Source organism: Wyeomyia smithii, chromosome 2 (genome assembly GCF_029784165.1).
Source record: "Wyeomyia smithii strain HCP4-BCI-WySm-NY-G18 chromosome 2, ASM2978416v1, whole genome shotgun sequence".
In the NCBI taxonomy this organism is placed as follows: Eukaryota; Metazoa; Arthropoda; class Insecta; order Diptera; family Culicidae; genus Wyeomyia; species Wyeomyia smithii.
The window spans coordinates 160,782,213-160,805,595 of record NC_073695.1 but is presented as its reverse complement, the minus strand read 5'-3'; the positions used below and the strand labels follow the sequence as shown (position 1 = coordinate 160,805,595).

Below are 23,383 nucleotides of genomic sequence, written 5' to 3'. Positions count from 1 at the left end.
AATCCCCTTACCTATGCAAAATAATGAGCAAAAAAGTTGGCAAAGATATTGCTAAGTACAAATGAGACCAGCTTGACCAAAAACTTGCAACAGCCGGCAGAAGTATGACACCTACAGACCAAAACTGTTCGAATAAAGCAATAGCGGATGTCTTGTATTTTCCAGCAGTTATATCAGCCACTGAAATCAAAAATAAACATTTAAAATCATTGAAGTGAAATACTTTTTTCCATCGATCTTCGATATTCAATAAGCAACCAAATATTTAATATTTTAATTCATGACCTTGAGCATGAGCATGAGCATAATTGACCGCCCGCGGTTGCTACTCCGTTATTGCCAGATCAGCTGTAACTACACAGAGAACCAACAGATGATGCTTGGGACCAACATGCATCCTCAATGTGTGAAAACTGGTGACCTTACTCTTTGTATTAGGCCGCATCCGAATGCAGGTCACAAAAGGAATTTGTAAATCACTGGGATGTTGGAGAAAGGGCAAGGTACACAGCATGGTTCGTTTTGGTAAACGATGCGCTGTTTTCGAGTGTCGGGTTCTTTAGAACAAGTATCGCGCGAACAGGTTCATTATATCCGCCACGATATTCATAGTGCGATTCGAACTTATTCAGTTTGACAATGTAACACCGCAACAATAAATCGTACGCGATCAAAGTGGGACAACTACAAATGATATGATATCTTCTCGTAAGGTGATCCTCTTTACACCGAAATCAATTGTGCGTTGTTGATCTATCTGTAGATAATTCGACCTCATGAAGGTATCGACGCGTAGTCTCTAGGGGTTCGATCAACCGGACATTTTCTATTTCTTGCCAAACGTCGCGATCCTCTGCGTACGACGCCCGCGATGTAGCCTTTGCTACTCGTAGCCATCAGCTATTTGTCAATCCCGAGTACTTTCGAAGAAACGAATACACAACGGCCGACGCGATTCTTTGGAAGGTATACATCGCGTTTTCGTTAATCGCGATATTTATCGACCGGACGAAATCTTCGGTTAAACAGTCACAGTGAGACATGAACAAGAATCTGGATATAGCTCTCGAAATCACTATATTCTGAAAACGTTCATATAAGTAAAATTCTCCCGAGCCGAAAACGCGGTTTACATCGAAGCACTATGTACGACCGCTCTATTCCCTCCTACCGACGCAGACACTCGGGGACACGACATTTCACACCGATTCTCGCTTAGTTGTCGATGCGAATGTTGCCTATTAAATAGAAAAATTGGCAAAGTTTCATGCATACAAAGCCTGAATAATTTAAAAATGCAAATTTCCATATTGACCAATATATGGTCATAAGTTTGTTAGCAAAATGCCGACCTAGTCATTATTGGAACATAGTATTTTAATATCGCTAAGAGTTAAGAGAATTCGTTATCGATATTGTTTTCGGCACATTTTGCATGTGTAGGATAAGTACAACGATACACCGTACCCCAGTGGTGGGTCGAGAAAATTTCCAGCTCGAAAAGATCTTCGATTCGATCATTAATCGAACCCGATATCACAATTGTGTGGGAGAGCTAGCCGACTGACATCGCTAACCACAGAGCCACGGGGACCACATATACAAAACATAAATAGCCCAAAAGCTAGAAAAATCGAAAAAGTGAAGCATAAGATTTCATGTATTATCACTGCACCATACTCCCAGCTTCCACAAACCACACCATTGCTCTCGAGGTGAGAACATGTTTTGCTGATAAAACCCTACTTGAAGCCTGACCGTGAAAAACCGCGGTAGATGACGGATTCTAGGTATACTATGCGTCATGTTGGCTCGTTACTAAGTTGAGCTACTCATTACTTTATAATGGGTGTGATCCTGTTGGAAGATAATAAAATGGCAAAGCTTGGTGCATCTAAAACATTAAGTGCAAACATCAGGTGTAGATGAACATACTAATCAAAAGTCTTAAAATTATCGACAAGACCAAACCATTCATGATTATTTCAGGCTGACTAAATAATCAACAAAAGTCAAACTAAACTCCATTGAATTTTCTATTACCTTTCATGCGAGAGTCAGTGTGTTTAATCTCAATTAATCACTTGATCTATTCCACCATAAATTCTAAAAAACAACACTATTACACAAAACCTCACGAAAAAAGTCTCCAGAAAAACACCTTAATTGCACTCTGTTTTCTATTTGGACAATCGAAACTGTAACAGTTTGAATGTGTAACGAGCACAATCAAAATGGCGCGGTACGTCGTTCCTCCAAGTATGATGACAGTTCTACAAGGTATGCTACATTTTTGTCAATCCACGCACACAAACATATCTCGTTATGAAAAATTTCGCGTTTTGTATGGAACTCGGAACATTTTTGGAAATTTCTCGTTTTATGTTGTTTTATATTTGATTTTTTTGGTTGGAGAGTGAATCTTCAGTTAAAACACACAAGAAATTGATATTAATTTAGATTTAGTGTGAAAAATTGCGACAATATGTCGGAATAAAATATATAAAAATGCTATATTTCTAATAGTTGGAGCATAATCTAGGTCATAGTCATAGCTCATGACTTTTGTTACTGTATGAAACATAAGCGACTCTATTTAGAAGCGCTATTAGAGTACAAGAAAATAACGAAAAGTGCAAAAAGGTTACCGGCAAATTGATGAAAAACAGCATATTTTACCTAAACCGCAGCATGTTTATGTATTCCCCACAAATAAAACATGTTTCAACATCATTTCTATAACTTTTCAGGAAAGTATGATTTATAAGTTTAGTTTAAAATGCAAAATCATTTCAAATTTCGTACAAAATTGGAAAAAGTTCATAACGATCACTAATACTAATGCATCGACGTGAATAGCATACCTTGTAGAACTGTCATCATACTTGGCGTCGTTCCTCAAACTGGCAACTACGTGGTATCCGGTGGATCATCACATGATGTGAACAATATTCGAACGCGCGCGAATCGTGTCTGTCGTATCGAGCCCGTTGATAAGTTAACCTACCTGACGATTCTCAGTGCTTTTACTTATGGAAGAAAAAAAGTAAAACATTTCAAGACTCATCGCACAATCTAGTTTGGAAAAGAACTCTACTCGCAGCCGAAAAGCTACCACACCTCGTCAGTGATGCCACAGTGTATAAGATTTATCTGCATTTATACAGATTTTTTGCGTATTTTTCAAACAGATATCTGCATATACAGATTACAGATTTTTTGGAAATAATACAGATTTATACAGATTTTTTGGGTTTTCATGGGGTCGTAAATTAAACTTCTTTATATAATTGGAAAATATAAATTAACTCAAATGCGGTGGAGCGTGTCGGAGGTTTTATTATATTCATATGCTACACGGGTAAAATATTTTCCCGTTTTCATGACCTTTCAGGTCATGAAATCATGAATGTTGTTTTCCGATAGAATCATGACCTATGACTCATGATATCATGATGTCAACCCCGAATATCATGAGCTATGAAAAGCGTTTTTATAAATACGACTCATGTGACTCATGGCTATTATAAGCGTAACACATCGCTGTCGCATGGACTCGTAGAATCATGAGTTATGACTCATGATACCATGGGTTGGACTCTGAATATCATGAGCTACTCAGGGCGTTTTTATAAATACGACTCATGACTGCTAAAAACGTAACACATATCTGTCAAACTGTGCGCCGGTATATTCAGTAATTGCAAGTATAGAAACACTGATTAATACCGTAGGTGGACTAGCATATTTCATGTGCAAAACAAGGTTTTCGCGAGTGAACGTGCTGATAAAACATAAGACGAGTGTCCGGTTGCATAAACTTACTCAACACAGTATTATCAAGTGCGGTTGAAACTGAAACAACTGCGGCAGAGAACATACGATTGCTGCTAGAATTGATGGATAAGAAGCTGTGCGGCGAGTGTCATTTGCCTATTAATGATTTGAAACCAGTGCCCCGCGGTTTCTGCGATGCCTTTTGTCACATCGGCTAGCAATGTTGTGAAATTAACGGTCGTGCCCACAAGGATTTGTTCGCACAAGGGAAGGCAATGCTTATTTGTCCCGCCTGTAAAGATAAAGGCGGTAGAAGAATTCGTGCCTATTTTGTCGAAAAACTAAATAATGTGCCGGCTGTGCCAACGAATGCTGTTAAATTTAAACAGCTGTGCGTACGTAATTCTGCAAGCCGCGGCAGTAACTCAATCGATTTGAATGATCTTTCGGTTGCATCTATCACCCCCGCTCCTTAATCAGTTAGGTGGTGGTTGTATTCGCTTCGCATGAACTGTAAACTGCAGATTGGTGAAATACCTGTGTGTCCTCCAACCAGGTTTTCTGACAATTTTGGAACTGTAAACTATCTTGACACATCACTGAAGTTGAGCATAATAAAGACTTGTTTTTTTACGTAGAACTACATTTCTCAGGAAGATCGGCTACATTGGGGTGAAAATGAAAATATAAAAACGGAAAAGGGGACAAAAATGCTTATAAGCCGCTTAGTTCCCAACGCATTCCCGTCGTTTTTGTAGCAATCAATTGAAAATTATCCACGCATGAGCCCCCAAATACATACAATTGTAATTTGATTATTTGAACTATTGTAGGTAGCGAACGGCGTCGGCAGTGGTTAAGATTGCTGCAGAAAACCTGCCGAAGCCTTTCGCTACCCTTCTATTGAAAATTGTTATTGAAAAGTGTTAAAATAACAAAAAATTAAACAAAATTTATTAAAAAGTCTTGTAAAAGCAATCAGTTTACTAGTGAACAGCTTTTAATGTCAGGAATAGCACAGAGATGGGATCAGCATCATATCCTAAATTGAATTAAAAAACTAATTGTCCTTTCAAGGATGAACTAAATAGTCAATAGAAGAGTTAAAATTTTGTCGTTCATACATTACACCTTAATCAAAATGTTAGTGTGCCTTGATATAGACGATTGTAAATTCGATATGATCTTCATGTCTCAGTACGAGTTCGAAATTTAAATGTGCACCAAGGAACAAATAACTGAGTGACCAACTTTTTTATAAGTAGACCCTGTTGATGTTTTCCACAATAATGCGAAGGAACCCAGTTCAGAGCAACCACCAACGTCAAACATTAGTTCTACTATTCAGGATGTCCATGATGTTCAACATATTGCTTTCTGAGAGAATTTGAGGCGACATTTTGACGACAACTTATAAACATTTAAGCATCTGATAGGAACAGCTTTTACTACATTAACACAGTTTACCTAACTATAATCGATCCGTTGCATCACGCCACGCCATTCCGATGCGTCTTGAAACAATTATTTTTGGCTGATCGTGCTCGCGAGTAGGGGAGTGCACGTGAATAAGACCGTAAATAGGAGTGTGTGTCCATGATTTTGGGAGCGAAGAAAACACGCAAGCGTCAACACTCGGTGGTGTGAAATGAAGGAAGTGTGAAAGAACGAGAGACCGTTCGAATGGTGGAGGTACTCCATTGTGTGTGTGATTTTGGTAGCGGTGAGAACACTACTTGGAGTATCGCATGCTTGTTTAGAGCGAGTTTAACAACACTGGAGCATACAACCATAAACCATTTGTAGTAAAAAAAAACTTTAAAACAAGTTGTTTTCCTTGTTCAGTGTTGCAAAATAAATTTTTTTTTGTGTATACTTTTATCGATAAGATAAAACTGTTATCTGCAACTTTTCTGAAGAAGTCACACCGATTAAACAAACCGTTCTGTCTCTAAAAATATTTTTTAACCATTTAACCATAACCATTGTTTCACTGCTTGTAAGTTTGTAATTGTTTTTTGAAGTTGTAAAACCAAAACACAACCAAACACAAAATCTTTTAATGCCGGAAAAAAATCTAAAGTGATATTTTATTATTGGGTAAAGGATTGTCACTAACCATACTGGAGCAACCGATCGTATGTTTTTCGTGCTTTTCGATCCGGGTTGCATCCAAGTTGCGACCGTTCGAACATACCTAAGGCTGTCAAAAGTTGAAAACTAACTGAAATCAGCTGACCGCACCTGTCTCGTCGATTGCCTTAGCAACATCCATAATTTACGTAACGCTAAAAAGCCCCCCACCCTCCCATATGTAACGAAAAGTAACGCCAAAACCTACCCCCCATAAAAATTACGTAACGCTGTAGGAGAATATGCCAAATAAAAATGCTCATATTTGGAAAGTCTCCCCATGGATTTTTTGTTACGTAACGCTGATCTTACCTTCCCCTCCCCTATATAACAAATTGTTATGCCAAAAAATATATCCCTTCCTCCCTCCTATAGGTATTACGTAATTTATGGATGCTGCCAAATTATTCGTGACCAAAAACAAAAAATAATAATAGCACAAAATGACATCTTCAGCCCATAAGAACATCTATGTAAAGTGCAAATGCAATGCTATTCAAATGACATTTAAAAAAATAGATGAGAAACATTTTGTGTTCTCTAATGTCATCAATAAAGAGTTACAGTACTTTTTTCAGAAAAAATAAAATCCGTTAGGAAAAACGATCAAAAATGGTTGAAATTCAAAATGGTCACCATGAAGTTATCAGAAAAATTTAAATGTACCTTTTAATGACTTAGTGACTATTCTAAGACAACACACTTAATTTATCTCGGCAAACTTCCCAACAGCTGATTGAGCTCGGCGAAGTTTTTAACGAATGTCAGCAATATATTTCGACGAACATTCAGCAAATATATCTATTTACCGTAAACCAGCAAGTATTGACGTTTCGTTTGCCGAGAACTTGTAGAACATTTCGCTGAGTTTATCAGCTGTTGGGTTCTCGGCAATAAAATCTAAGTGTGAACATACCATTTGAAATTCAAATTATCACCTACTTAATGGAAAAAATAATTTTGTTTCACAAGTGGAATAATTTCGCCTGTGACCCTTCAGAGGAGAAATAAATTTTAGTTCAATTATCACAGAGACAAAATAAAACAAAAATTTGTTTTATAATCATAGCGCTAGTGTCTTTTGTGAGAAAACTCACACAAGTTTTTTTATAAAAAGTAATGGTTACTCGCATGAGCATGAGCATGAGCATGAGCATGATTGACCGCCCGCGGTTGCTACTCCGTTATTGCCAGATCAGCAGTAATTACACAGAGAACCAATAGATGATGCTTGGGACCAACATGCACCCTCAATGTGTAAAAACTGGTGATCTTAATCTGTTTATCAGGCAATACCAGCGCCGGCCGCATCCGAATGCAGGTCAAAGAAGGAGTTTGTATAGGAAAATGTTGACGTGATACTCGCTTTATGGAAGCCGAGAACACCTCTGCACTTTCACGAGAAATCACTGGGATGTTGGAGAAAGGGCAAGGTATACAGCAGGGTTCGTTTTGGTGAACGATGCGCTGATTTCGAGCGTCGGGTTCTTTACAGCAAGTGTCGCGCCATTGAGTTCATTACATCCGCCGCGATATTCATAATGCGATTCGAACTTATTCAGTTTGAAAATGTAACACCGCAACAATAAATCGTACGCAAGGATACTGGATCTTTGACCGAATCGAGACAACTTCCAATGATCGGATATCTCCTCGTAAGGTGATCCTCTTTATACCGAAAGCTATTGCGCGTTGTTGATCTATCTGAAGATAATACGGCCTCTTGAAATGTATAAACGCGGAGTCTCTCTAGGTTCGGTCAACCGGATATTTTCTATATAACAGATCGACTAACGACGTCTCTCGTATTCACTTCGTCTGCTCTAAGAAAACGATCCCGCGAAAAACACACCTGAAAAACGGAATATAAAAATGATGCGCGCTCATTACGGAAACGAACCATGAGTATCTTTCTTGCCAAACACCGCGATCCTCTGCGTACGACGCGCGTGAAGTAGCCTTTACCACTTGTAGCAACCAGCTATTTGTCAATCTCGAGTACACGTTGGCCGCGATTCTTTGGAAGGTATACATCGCGTTTTCGTTAGTCACGATATTTATCGACCGAACGAAATCTTCGGTGAGACATGAACAAGCATCTGGGTAAACTCCGCGAAATCACTTAATTTCGAAAACGTTCATATGAGCAAAACTCTCCCGAACCGGAAACGCGGTTTACACCGAAGCATTACGCACGACCGCTATTTTTCCTTCTACCGACGCAGACGCTCGGGGATACGACATTTCGATGTGAATGTTACCTATTAAATAGAAAAACTGGCAAAGTTTCATGCATACAAAGCCTTAATAATTTAAAAACGAAGTTATCCATATTGACCAATATATAGTCTCACGTTTATTAACAAAATGCCGAACTAGTCATAATTGGAACGTATTATATAAAACATCTGCCCAAAAGCTATAAAAATCGAAAAAGTGAAGCATAAGATTTTGGCTATCATTACTGCACCATAGTCCGACAATGACATTGGTAAATAGTGTGCAGTTTATAGAAAACCCTGCTTTTTAAATTTCAGTTCCAGGTCTATTTTCGTTCAAGAATAAAGATCTTTCGTGATCTTTCCCATATTTTCCATTACATTATAGAAAAGTTATTGGTACCCATCTTTAACATCGACAACCGCCTCCCATCGATAACACCGCTAAAGTCCTAGTGTCAACGACAACCATCGATATGTCGCAGGTGGCACAAAGCATGTGATCCACCTCCCGCACCTAAAAAACATCATATAGGAAAATTATCAACTGCTTCACCACAGTCAAACAGACTTAAGAAAAACTTAGAGGTAAACAAAAACTGTCCCTGCTACCGTGACCCCGCACTGTTACCAAAGCCAGATAGGTCCTATTGAAAACGTCAAAAGCCATCGGTAATTTCTCGATAATATCGATAAAAACTCGGAAACCATCGATGCCATCGTCAACGACTCCGCTCGATATTTCCCATCACTATCTGAAACAATCTTAGAATGAAACGCGATGCTCACTATATGAACGTAGCCCATTGTCAGTGCGGACGAGCCACTAGCCAAATGCATGAAAACAAGCGTTCAATAAACTTGTTTCCACATCAACCACTTCATTCGTGCCAACACTCATACCACCGCCGAGTAACCATCGCACCGACTTCATCACATGTACACACAAGCAAATAAATCTTGCCTCTCTACCCTCCACTATATATCGGTGGATTGATGTACGCAAATGCACTAAAAACTGCCCTTTTTCCACACAAAACAATGTTGATAACAATGTATTACCTAATGTGGTACTTATCTGAGCACTCCAAACAGTCCATTATGATTGCTTTCCTTGCCGGAATATGGTAACATCGACGTGCCCCGGTCTCCAAAAGCTATCGTTCATAGCGCAGTGCTAACCAGCGCGACGCCTGCACTCACACCAACACAACACTGCTGGCTTTTCATTTTTGAAGCATAAATGCAATCTATCAATTTCATGCTAAGGACACTAAAACTTCACTTTTTTCATGTAGAAAAATCATTGAAGAACACTTATTTTTACTTTTCAGCAAATTTGTCAACATAAATCACTTGCAAAACAATAACTTGTAGGAGCAGCTCCATCGCACGTATAATCAATGTAGCCGTGCTGCCAGTCCATAAAAAGTAATGGTTACTCGCGTACAAAAACTATTTCCATATTATTTTTAAAACATTCGGGGGACAATTGTAAGAAAAAAGTCTTATTTTATTTGTGACTCTCGTGCGGATTGGGCTATTTCGTGAATCGGATCGCACAAATCTTAATTTCATGAAACTAGCCCAATCAATCATGAGTTCAATTCATGGTTTCCAAAATCAAAGCAAGATTTTATAAATCGAACACCCGATTTCATGAGTCAAATGCTATATGTCCCGACTCGCAACTCATGATTTCATAAATCAAAATCATGGTTCCAGTAGCCAAAGCAAGAATTCATAAATCGAACACCCGGTTCCTGGAGTCAAATGCTATATGTCCCGACTCGCAACTCATGATTTCATAAACCAAAATCATGGTTCCAGTAGCCAAAGCAAGAATTCATAAATCAAACACCCGATTCCTGGAGACAAATGCTAAATTGCATGACTCGTGACTCATGATTTCACGAGTTCAGCTCATAGTTTCATGGGTTAGAATAAGCCAAAGCAAAAATTCATAAATCAAACACTCGATTCCCGGAGCCAAATGCTATATTTTATGACTCGCATTTCATGATTTCATAAACCACAATCATGGTTCCATGAGTCAAAGAGAGATTTTATAAATTGAACGCCCGATTTCATAAGTCAAATGAGTCAAATTTCATGACCCATAAATCATGGTTTCAATCCAAATTGCTCTTGATGTCAGCAAAACAGTAACGCATGGGGTGCGTTACGAACAATTGGCTCATGATTCCATGAGTTTTTACTCATGGTGTATATTCATACCATGAAAATACATCCAAATCATGAAATCATGAGTCATTTTGCCCGTTTTCGAGATTTTATTTCTACCCGTGTACACTTTAACGTGTGCATGAATGAATTCGCGGAAAAAATGTTAAACAAGCTATATCGCATTTTTTTTCGAGAAGGATATGTCCAGTATATATGCAGATTTTATTTTACAGATTTTTTTCAAATTTTACCAAGGCATTAAGATTTTTTGAGATCCAAAATATAGATGAAAATGTGGCATCACTGCACCTCGTGCACCCAACACATCACACATTCACACTTCTGCCAAAGTCCAAAGCCCGCTAAAAACCACTACACACAGAGCCTATGCATTTTTGAAATGTTTAATACAAAAAACATATACTCATCTGTTTTAGTTTGGTTATGCCTATGCCAGCAAAACAAACGCTGTGCTAGTTGCCAGCGCAACGCTACTCTCTCCGCTCTCCAGGAAGTCCTGTTCTCTTCGTTCACACCACCACCATTTTCGCACGATAATAATGAACCGCTAGTTAGCGCGACGCACAAAGTAGGCACTCACACTCACGCAACTTAACTGGCCTTACAATTTTCAATTTGATTTCATGGATAAATTATAACTCCCACGCAAGGAACACCTTCACTTTTCTCACTTAGACAAAGCATCATAGATCACAACTTTACACTTTTTAGCAAGTTTGGCCCCTCAATTCACTTATAAATCAATAACTTCAACGGATAGCTTTCGGGGCACGTATTATCAGTTAGCCGTGTTGCCAGCCCCTCTCAATTCGAGTATCTTATATTTTTAATCATGACCTTGAAAACAAAAACTTTTGTGTCAACCAAGACCCTCTGTGAGTCTGAAAAATGGAACTGAAATTAACAAGGTGAAATAACTATATAAGATATGATTGCTTGTAAAGGTGCATAGAATTGGCACCTTGTCTATTTCCTGCGGAATGAGGATATTTAGACGTGCTCTAAAAATGCAATCAAATTGAATATAATTTCAATTGAGGATAATCCCAAATAAACGCTATACTTAGTGAGCCAGGGGTGCTATTTTTATGCTTAGGGGAAGGGTGATAAAATGGACACCCTAAGCCATTTCCCAATTTCCTCCACAGTTAACACCACAACTATGAGTCGATAGCACACATTAACTGAGTCACTAATGGTTGATACAAAAAATAAGAAGAAGTACTAAAATATAGTATTTTTCGTAGTTTTCATGAGCATTTTCGAAAGTAGTTTTTTGGGACGTGTGGGTAAAATGAACATAGTGAGGTGGTAATATGAACACCTTGGCCGTGAACATTAATTATCCCTTTACGGATAGTAAAATGTTGTTCCTTAGCACGTGACCCACTTATGCATTCACCAACAGTTCAATTTTCATTGAATTCTGTTTGTCGTAGAATTAATAACAATATATGACCTTATCCGCAAGAAACTGAGAAATGGCGGAAGCTTTTTTTACGGACATTCCGCATTCAACGGTACGTTTAACCGCGGTCATCTGTTCATCGGTCCGAGTTTACCTTTGCGTGTTTCTGATATAAACACGAAGCATCTAGATTTTTCAATAGAAAATAACACATTTTTTTCACCATCACCATGGGTGTTTTTGTTTTTGTGTATTATTTTGACTGTTTGACTGTTTCATGACGAATACTTTGTCTCAAATAGCTTCTAGTGCCTCTAAGATAAGGTGCCAAAGAAGTTTGTACTATTTTTCAACGTAATAGTCAAGATTTAAACGGGTGTCCATTTTATCACCCCTGTTCATTTTACCCACAATTCCCCTACCCATACTTTCATATACATTCAGTATTACCATGTTTTTTGAAAAAAAAAAAAAAAAAAAAAAAAAAACAGTTTAATCAGGAATACGATGAGAAAAACAGTTTTTTGTGTTATGGATGATGAAGCCCTAACGGTTGTATCTTCTGTGCAATTGGCCGCGCAAAAGAGCAACTCTTATAATCGACCTTTTCGGTCTGGTTGAAACTTTGTAAATAAGTAATTTGTTTTTTAATCATAAGTAATTTTTGAGGAGGGCTTATTGGCATAATCACTCCAAAAGACCTATGGTCGAGTATCATCCATTTTTCATTTGAATAAACCGTTTGTTATTAGAAAAACTGTTTGAGAATAAGTTGTAGAGATTATTAATGCCTTGTAAAAAAATATACACCGTAAAACTTTTTTTTACTCAAAGAAATTGGAAATTAACACATTTTAATTGAAAGAAACTAAAAGTTCTTTAATTTTTTCAGAGGAATATGAAAGTAAAACGCAACTTTTGATAATTTTTTTATGATAGGTTAAGTTTAAAAAAAATTGAACATCGACATTTTCAAAACATTTGTAACTTCTCCAATTTATTTATTTTGTCATTCATTTGGTCTATTTACCAACAGACAAGCAGGTGTCCCAATGGTGTAACTTAAAGCTAATGATCCAATGATTTTAGACAATTTAAATGGTCATTTCGAATCGAAAAGCTTATGATTAATAACTTTGTAAATACAACCGCTTTCAAGTTATTTTGCATTTAAGTTGAGAAAATTGAATAAAATACAAAATTATCATTGAATCAAAAAGGCTGAAAATTTCCCCAATAAATAAATTGTTTGTTTAATTTTGACATTATTCCAAATTTTAACAAAAATAGTATAAAGATTTTTTTTATGTCTTAATCCAAAATTTTTTTTTTATTTTTAGATATCGTTTCGGTAATTTCGTCAATTTTTCAGTTTTTTTCTTTGTTTTACTATAATGCAACTCAAGCTATTTTTATTTCAATCAGTAAATGTAGGACTAATGATTGTGGGTTCGGGTACCACCTGTTGGACTACATTTTTCGAAAATTTCTAATTAACTATTTTCCCAGTTAGTACATTTTTCAATCGTCAACCCTACATTTACTGATGGATGACAATATGTACATGGGCAACTTAATGGATTCAAAAGATTTCAAGTGGTTGTTTTTTCAACAAAAATCGAAGGACAACAGTAAACATTTTTTTGAACTCATCTTTTTCAAAAGATATAGCTTTACAAGCCAATTGGAAAAATTTGTTCGAAAGGTGTCGTTATTCTACAATGAAGTTTCGGAACACGATTTTTTAATGGAAATCCCAAGATTTCGATGACACATGATCGCTACACAAATATCAGTAGAGGAGCTGCTCAATTGAAGTTCACGTGAAATACTCGCATTTATCGTGGAGTGAGATTTCATGTCTTTTTTTTTAAACTTAAGTTCATTAAGAATCATTTAAGATCGGTCATTAAAACTTGTTGATCTTGTCTGTTGAAAACGAATTAATCGAGGCGATCGTTCTAGAAGAAGTTTTAGATAATTTTACTCTAATCAAGGCCCGAAGAGTAAATTTTCATTATCATTGATTTAAATAAAGCGTACTTTTTCAATTCAGCAGTACCTATATCAGAATCTCTAGAAACTGTTTGTATTTATTTTGAATAACATTGAAGTTTAAATTCGATTCCGGAGTGGAAGAAGGGTGCAACCAGATTGGGGAGGATTGTACAAAACGCACCAGGTAAGCATTGGCGCGATTTACAGCGCTTCAAATCATTTCAAAGCGACATTGAACGTGTAGGATTATTGAAGGATCTTTTTATTATATGTTTATGACGGAGTTTGTTATAAAATACTCAATTTCAATGTCTTTTTTGGTAAAAATTACCATTGCCGCCAAACAAGCCCGTGACCAAAACGCACCACAACAAAGGTCAGTATGCTCCAAAGCAGTAGGCTAATATGCCACTAGCAGAAATCAGCACGCGAAGTGAGAAGCGCTTGAAGTCTCGAAAGTAAAATCTAAAATAATGGAACATGCTCTAAATTGTCAAGCAATCTCCTGCAAGCTCTTCATAGTGCATTCTGCCCCAACTTTAGTTTTGATTGTTTTTAGGTAAAAGTTGACGAAGGTTAGTGAAATAATTTGAAATACTCATAGTATTATAAACTCCAAAAATGTAAAGGTTAGGTAAACCATAGTTTTTTGTATTATTTGCAAGTCAGTTAATCATAAGAGCTTAAATAAAATTCATGAATAATGTTGGACAGAACCACAGCCAATTGCACAGTTTTTTTTGAGTATTTTGGTCATTATGGTACACTTTTTCATATGAGAACTATAGAGAAGCTGGGTTTTTATGAGAAAAGCGAAGAATATCGTCATAAAAAGCCACATGTGTAAGTATTTTGGGAAATTAATAGCATGGGCCATCTTACCCAACTGGTGCGTCTTGTACGGTTCTCCCCTAGTGCCGCAGCGAGTGCAGAAGCTCCACTCGATGTTGCTGATGTGTAGTCATATCCCACGCTCCCACCCTACACGCCACTCAATTAGGTTGTGAATTTTTTTTCTCATCACAGCGCCTACTTACTAAAGTAACTTAATTTATGTGTTGGATTTATGTGGATGCACAAAGATAAGTAACTGGACAAAACTAACCACAGGTGTAATCTCCGTGAAGTTCATTAGTTAGGGATTTGAAAGGTAGTTCGTATTTTGACACTAATTTTGTCCAAATCCGTTACGTAGTCTCTAAGATAATAGGGCAAATAGACCATTCATTTGACACTAAGATTGTGACAATCGGTCCAGCCATCTCTTAGAATAATGATTAGCTTAATGATCAGATAACCCTCAATGTTTAGCTAATCATTTGTAGCTTTTATTCAAAAAAACCTGAATTAATCCACCTAGCGGTCAGACCCAGCCTTTCTCATTCAAACTTTTAATTGTAAAAATAGATTTACATGAACGCTTCATTCCAATAAATGTATATTCACTCTTAAAAAATATAGATGTTGTAATCTATACATATAAAAATGCAATCCGGTCTGTCTGATCCATATAGGCTCGAAAATTACCGAACCGATCGGCGTGAAAATTTGTATGTAGGGGTTTTTAGTGCCTATAAAGGTTCCTATGATAGTTTCAGACCCCTCCCTTTTCTGGAAGGGAGGGGTCCCATACAAATGAAACATAAATTTCTGCACAACTCAAGAACAAACCAAGCAAATGAAACCGAATTTGGCATGTAGATGTTTTAAGGGATAAAAAATATGTCCATAATGTTTTGACACCACTACTTCTATCGGAAGGGACGGATGCCATACAAATGAAACACAAATTTCTGCACATCTTGAGAGCTAACCAACTAAATGGAACCAAATTTGGCAGGTGACTGTTTTAGTGGTAACAAATATGTTCCATAATCGACCTCAGGCAACATTTCGGATTGTAAGATGGCAACTTCCGGTTTCTGGAAATCAGCCTGAAATGGACGATTCCCATTGAATATGAGTATCTCCGGAACCAGAAAGATGCACAGAAGCTAAAAATTGATCACAGACACAATCTTGAATTTTAAGATGGTGACTTCCGGTGTCTGGCAAGCAGCCGGAAATGACCAAATACCATTCAATATGAATGTTTTCGGAACCAGAATTACGCCCAGATGACAGAAATTGATTGCACAGGCAATTTTAAAGTTCAATATGACGACTTTCGGTTTCTGAAAAACAGCCAAAAGTGATAAAATACCACCCAATATGAGTATCTCCGGGGCCAGAATGTTGCAAGAACACCACTATAAATTGTAGGATGGCAACTTCTGGTTTCTAGGAAATAGCCAAAACTAGCAGATTTTCGTCTGACATGAGTGTCTTCGGATCTGGAATAATACACAGCAGCTGAAATCGACCACACACCCCATTTTGGATTCTATGTTGGTGACTTCCGGTTCCTGGGAAACAGCCGAAAATGATCGGATAACACCCAATATGGGTGTTTCTTCAACCAGAATGACGCTCAGAGGCTAGAAATTATCTCAAATACCATTTTGAAATCCAAGATGGCGACTTCCGGTTCGTGAAAAACTGCCTAAAATAACCAAATACCATCCAATATGAGTATATCTGGAACTAGAGTGATGCAATGAGCTAACAATTGACCTCAGGCACCATTTTGAATTGTTAAATGGCAACTTTTAGGAAACAGTCGAAAATGACCGAATAATACTCAATATGAATATTTCCGTAATCGAGATGATGCATAGAAACCAAACATTGACCCTGGAAACCATTTTGAATTTAAAGACGACCACTTTTAGTTTCTGGAAAACAACCAAAATAACTAAATACCTCCCAATATGGGTATTTCTGGTGTCAGATTGATGCCAGAAAATCTGCTGAAAATGACCGAATACCACCCAATATGAATATATTCAGAATTAAGGTGATGTACAGAAGACAAAAGTCGAGGATGTTGTCATTTCGATAAACTCAATCATTTCGAACGATTTGTTATTTGACTTTGATCATATCCTATGGCCGATTCGTCGTGCATTTGCAGACTTTTAACACATCGCAAGGAATCAATAAATTTGGAACATTCAAATAGTACAATACCACATTTAAATTATGTTGAGGCCACATATATCGATCAAAGCAGGTATAGTTTTAAATAGCCTTTGAATTTCTTTTCTTTCCATGACTTTTGAGCCACATATCATATTGTTATGAAGTTTGTTATTTGTAAGTTCGAGAGATGACTCGTTCGTATGACACTAGTTATGTTCAAATAAGTCATGTAGTCTTTGAGATAATAGACTTTAGTTGTTTTATTAACAATTTAATACATAACGGTTGCTTAAGTTCGATTATAATCAAATAAAATGGGAACGTATAGGACAGCCAAACTTTGAAACCACGTGTTCAATCATAATTCATTAGTTAACCCTTAGCCTGCTCATCTGATAATAATATTGACAATATTGATCAAATCGGTTGTGTAGTTTCTGAGATAATGAAGTTTCGTGATTTTCACATTTCGACACATTACAGACAAAGTTACAGTCCGATTATAGTTAAATTCAATAGGGTGTTATGAGTCAGCTAGACCTTTCATTTGACACTAATTTAGTGAAAATCGGTTCAGCCATCTCTGAGAAAAGTGAGTGAGTCCAAGTAGTCTTCGGAATATGTTTCTTTTCATTGCTGGATTTCACATTTTTAAACATAACAGGCAAAGTAATAGTCCGATTGCAAAACAAATCAATAGGGTCTTATGGGGCAACTAGACCTTCCATTTGACACTGATTTTATGGAAATCGGTGCAGCCATCTCTGAGAAACATGAGTGAGATTAAACAGTCTTCAGAACACGTTTCTTTTCATAACTTTTGAACCACAAGTTCAATCTTCATAAAAATCAAAAGTTAAGGGTTTTTAAAGTAGCCCGTTCATTTGAAATTTATTTTGTTCAAATCGGTTGTGTAGTTTTTGAGATAATGATGTTTCATGATTTTTACATTTTGATACATAACCTCTCAACTAAAAATCCGATTACAATAAAATTCAATAGGGTCTTATGGGACAACAAGACCTTTCATTTGCAATTAATTTCATGAAAATCGGACCAGCCAACTCTGAGAAAAGTGAGTGAGAATAAAAATCTGCACACACACACACACACACACACACACACACACACACACACACACACACACACATACACACACACATACAGAAAATGCTCAGCTCGTCGAGCTGAGTCGAGTGATATATGCCATTCGGCCCTTTGGAGCACTTTTATACTTACGGTTTTGCAAGTGATTGCTATACCTTTCTAGGAGAAAGGCAAAAATAAAATTCTCAAAGCTTTTTGAGATAATTTTATTTTAGTTTAAAATTGAGTTTAAATTTTTATTGTTTGACGTAGGACTACGTATAACCACACTATATCGAGATACATTCTGTGGAAACTAAAACCAAGGTGTAACGTCGGAATGAAAGATTTCAAACGTTAATACTGATGTAACCACACGATGAATCACAATCATCAATGTGTCGTTGGATTGATAAAATGATGGACAATTTTGTGATTCTTAAGTTATCATTATCATTTTATTGTTAAACAGTGAAAATTTCATAAAAGTTTCAAGGTCGAATTTTCACGAACAATGTACTAATCACATCCGAGCACGCCTGACACAGACTTCATGCGTAGACACCAACTGCCTGCTATGATATACTGTATAGCAGTGGCAAAACAATTTGACAGAATCTCTCCGTCCCAATAGGTCAACTAATGTTTGCTTTCATGAACCTAGACTATTTTGATGTCTTGAAGGTGAAGCTTTTTCGGAAATTTCGTAACCACCTCCACTATCGGGCAATTTTACGTTCTGCTGTAAGAATGTTATTAATACTAATGTCTTGAAGGGAATCATGCTAGCACAGGCAACAGTACTACACCGAGCAATGTATGAATAGAGCGCTGGTCACTCGTTGTCTATCAGTGCAAAAGAACTCGATATTCATTTGTGTGCAGCCAAGCCAAGCCGGGGTTCCGCAAGGTTCAATCCTGGGTCCGGTGTTGTGGAACGTCATGTATGACGGGGTGTTGAAACTAAAGTTTCCTGTGGGGGTTGTGATCGTCGGCTTTGCAGACGACATAACGCTAGAGGTTTACGGCGAGTCGATCGAAGAGGTCGAGTTGACGGCTGCGCATTGCATAAGGAAGGTCGAGGACTGGATGCGCTCCAGGAAACTGGAGCTTGCGCACCATAAGACGGAGGTCACGGTTGTGAACAACCGTAAATCAGAGCAACAGGCGGTGGTCAGAGTCGGAGACTGTACCATCACCTCAAAGCGATCGTTCAAGCTCTTGGGGGTTATGGTCGACGACAAGCTCACGTTCGGGAGCCACGTCGACTATGCCTGTAAGAGGGCCTCATCGGCTATTGCAGCACTATCTCATATGATGTCCAATAGCTCAGCGGTCTATGGCAGCAAGCGAAGACTTCTTGCCAGCGTGGTTTCGTCCATACTTAGGTATGGTGAGCCAGTATGGTCCAGAGCGCTAGGTACTAACAGTTACCGCGGTAAACTGGAAAGTACCTACAGGCTCATGTGCCTGAGAGTTGTGAGTGCGTATCGGACGGTGTCATACGATGCAATCTGTGTCTTGTCCGGCATGATGCCCATCAGCATCGCCATCAAGGAGGACAGAGAGTGTTTCGACCACCGTGACAGAAGGGGCATACGAGGCACCAGAAGGTCATTCTCGATGCTCCGTTGGCAGAGCGAATGGTCTAATTCCACAAAGGGCAGATGGACGCACCGACTTATACCGGAGATATCCGGCTGGGTCGGGAGGCGAAATGGCGAGGTGAACTTCCACCTGACACAGATCCTGTCAGGGCATGGTTGCTTCAGGCAATATCTGCACAGGTTCGGGCACGCGGGGTCCCCATGTGTCCCGAATGCGTGGAAGAGGAGGAGACTGCAGAGCATGTCTTCTTCGTATGCCCCCGTTTCGTAAGAGCGAGGAGCAACATGATGGCTGTGAGCGGGCCTGGCACTACTCCGGACAATCTTGTCCGGAGAATGTGCGACGACCCGGACATCTGGAACGCGGCCTGTGCGGCCGCCTCCCAGATTGTCCTGGAGCTACAACGTGTGTGGCGGGTCAATCACCAACACGCCAGTGGTAGCTAACTACCAATCTCCAGGTAGTTAGCTAGGAGGTTATGAGAGTAAAGAGGGTGCATCACGCACAAAAGCCACTTCCCGACGTAATACTTAACCGTCGTTCCGGGAAGACCAGGGCTGGAGGGGTTTTAGTGGGTCGGGACAGGGATCAGTAGGTGTCTGGGGGAGTGTAACTACCCCAGCATCTCTCCCCTAGTCTCATCCTCACACCCTGAGTTCTCTTCTCAGGTGTCTGTTTGCAGATTTTCCCGCCACCTTTGAAAAAAAAAATAAAAAAGCCAAGTGAAGACTACATTGCCGCTGTCGACGCACAGTGAGGCGTGTTGGGTTAATGCGTAGGTATCGTTTTGCGATCTGGAACATAATCGAATTGCCGTTTGAATTGTCATCTTTTTATTTTTGTTCCGTATAGTAGCAAATATCAGAATTTAATATGATTATTCGGGTGCCTCAAAAGACGTTGCGCCGCCGGGGACAACAAAATTCTGTATGTGTCGGTAGAGGCAGATAGCAGGGTATATAAATTTGGTGCATTGTACAGATAAAATGCGTTGTTTATTTATGAACTCTACACTCTGTTTTTCTCAGATTTATTGAAAAACTAAAAATAGGGTATTTAAAGGCAATAGAATACCAAAATGCTCCGTATAGATCTTTGAATAGGTAGTTAAACGAGCTGTACTGATGATTATATTTTGCTAGCTAAATGAATTTAGCTCAATATGACAATCCTAGTTGCAAATTCATTTCATCTTGCTATTAGAGTTCCGATATTTGTACTTGTATTTTTCAATTAAATTTTTCTGCTTTGCATTAGCATGAACAAAAAAATATTACTCTCCATAACCTTGCTTGTAATTGAACAACACTATGCAAATATTAATTGCTGAGGCTAATGTTGTGCATCACTCTTTCTAGCCCTATTTATTTTTGAAGATAACAGACATATGACTTTTAAATATGGTATCTTTGTTGTTCTTTGGTATCTTGAAACTGATTAATTTTTTTCTGATTAATTCTGTATACTGATAAAATGTTTAAATTGACGTGAATTGAATGTTAACATGTTCATAAAATTCTATGTCAAACTTGAATTTTCTGTGAATATACATTTTCTACTAAAAACTGTAATTCGTTATCGATATTTTTTCCATAAGCTTGTAACTGCAGGAAAAAAATAATGTGACATCTTTGCCGCTTTGTGCATCTTTCACAATATAATAAAATAGATATAGAAGAAAGTTTAATTTCTACTGAATCGTACTCAATTTATTATTTTATAGCAGGTTGCCTTTTCGCGTATTAGGGAAAATTGACTGTATAGGAATGAAAAAATTCATCAATGTCAAAGAGAATAATTTACTTCTAAATGAGAGTGCTACAAATAAATAATCAAAATGCAGACCCCATGAACTAGTTCTAGTTCCAAGTCGTTTGAGGTGTCGCTTGATGAATTACGGCTGACGGCCTAGATACTTGATATTACCACCCACGTAATTAGAAAACATAGTACTGCTTTGCTTATATTGTCTATACACTATATTGCCGGAACATGTTCCAGTCATATCTCAGGAACCGTTTCACCTATTCCGGTTATCCGCTCTGGCAACAAAAAGAACCAAAGTACCTTTCTTTTGGAGCATGTTGAAATTGAATTGGGTAAAATAAATAAAGAAAACTACAAAATGTGATTAAACGTAACCGCTCATTTTTGGCACATGTGTGCCAAAGTCGAACCGTGCCAAAAGTAAAACGAACTCAAATCAAACAGAGCTTCAAAAGCAAATATAAAACTATTGTAGTCCCTCGTCAACTATGCGGTCGTGTCTTGGATACCACCCTCCTACTATTTTCTTGAAAAAAAACCTAAATTAACCCACCTAGCGGTCAGACTAAGCCTTTCTCATTCAAACTTATTATTTGTAAAAATAGATTTACATGAACGCTTCAATCCAATAAATATGTATTCACTTTTTGGGTTCTAAAACAATGATGTTGTAATATAAGTATAAAATATGAAATTTGACGTAATGTAAATGCTCAATAAATAGCGAAATAAAAGTAATGATTCTTAATTTCGAACAATTCAATCACAAGCGATACCGGGAACATTCAAATTGTACGATAGCACATTTAAATTATATTGTGGCCACATATATTGATCAAAGCAGGTATAGTTTTAAATAGCCTTTGAATTTCTTTTCTTTCCATAACTTTTGAACCACATATCAAATTGTTATGAAGTTTGTTATTTGTAAGTTTGAGAGATGACTCGTTTGTATGACACTAGTAATGTTCAAATAAGTCGTGTAATCTTTGAGATGATAGAATTTCGTTGTTTTATTAACAATTTAATACATAACGGTTGCTTAGTTCGATTATAATCAAACGAAATGGGAACGTATAGGGCAGCCAAACTTTGAAACCACGTGTTAAATCATTATTCATCAGTTAACCCTTAACTAGCCCGTTCATCTGATAATACTATTGATCAAATCGGTTGTGTATTTTCTGAGATAATGAAGTTTCGTGATTTTCACAATTCGGTACAGACGAAGTTACAGTTCGATTACAGTAAAATTCAATAGGGTGTTATGAGTCAGCTAGACCTTTCATTTGACACTTATTTCGTGAAAATCGGTTCAGCCATCTCTGAGAAAAGTGAGTGAGTTTATGTATTCTTCGGAATATGTTTCTTTTCATAGCTAGATTTCACATTTTTAAACATAACAGGTAAAGTAATATTCCGATTGCAAAAAAATCAATAGGGTCTTATGGAGTAGCTAGACCTTTCGTATGACGCTGATTTTGTGGAAATCGGTGCAGCCATCTCTGAGAAACATTAGTGAAATTAAACAGTCTTCAGAAGACGTTTCTTTTCATAACTTTTGAACCACATGTTCAATCTATATAAAATTCGAAAGTTAAGGGGGTTCTAAAATAGCCCGTTCATTTGATACCAATTTTATTGAAATCGGTTGTGTGGATTCTGAGATATTGATGTTTCGTGATTTTTACATTTTTAAACAAAACCTCTAAAATAAAAATCCAATTACAATGAAATTGATTAGGGTCTTATTGGGCAACTAGAACTTTTTTTTGCATATAATTTCATTAAAATCGGTTCAGCCATCTCTGAGAAAAGTGAGTGAAAATAAAAATCTGCACACACACACGCGCACACACACACACACACACACATACAGAAAATGCTCAGCTCGTCGAACTGAGTCGAGTCATATATGCCATTCGGCCCTTTGGAGCACTTTCATATCTTCGGTTTTGCAAGTGATTGCTATACCTTTCTAGGAGAAAGGCAAAAAGCCAAAAAAATTATTGATTAGGAGTAAAATATTCGTGCTGAAGAAATAGCGAAATAAAAGGAATGACTTTGAATTTCGTACACTTCAATCACGAGCAGTACCGGGAACGTACGAATAGCACAATACTAAATTTAAATTTTGTTGAGGCCATATGTTTTGATC

The 23,383-nt window shown here is 37.6% G+C and overlaps 1 protein-coding gene across 1 annotated transcript in view; it reads right to left on the bottom strand.

The window, feature by feature from the left end:
- The window catches only part of LOC129720161 (organic cation transporter protein-like), a 66,165-nt gene that overhangs the window by 18,876 nt on the left and 23,906 nt on the right, over positions 1-23,383 (bottom strand). The window contains exon 6 of the mRNA XM_055671596.1: positions 12-180. Within this exon, the coding sequence (XP_055527571.1) occupies positions 12-180 (169 nt within the window). The remainder of the gene's footprint in view (positions 1-11; positions 181-23,383) is intronic.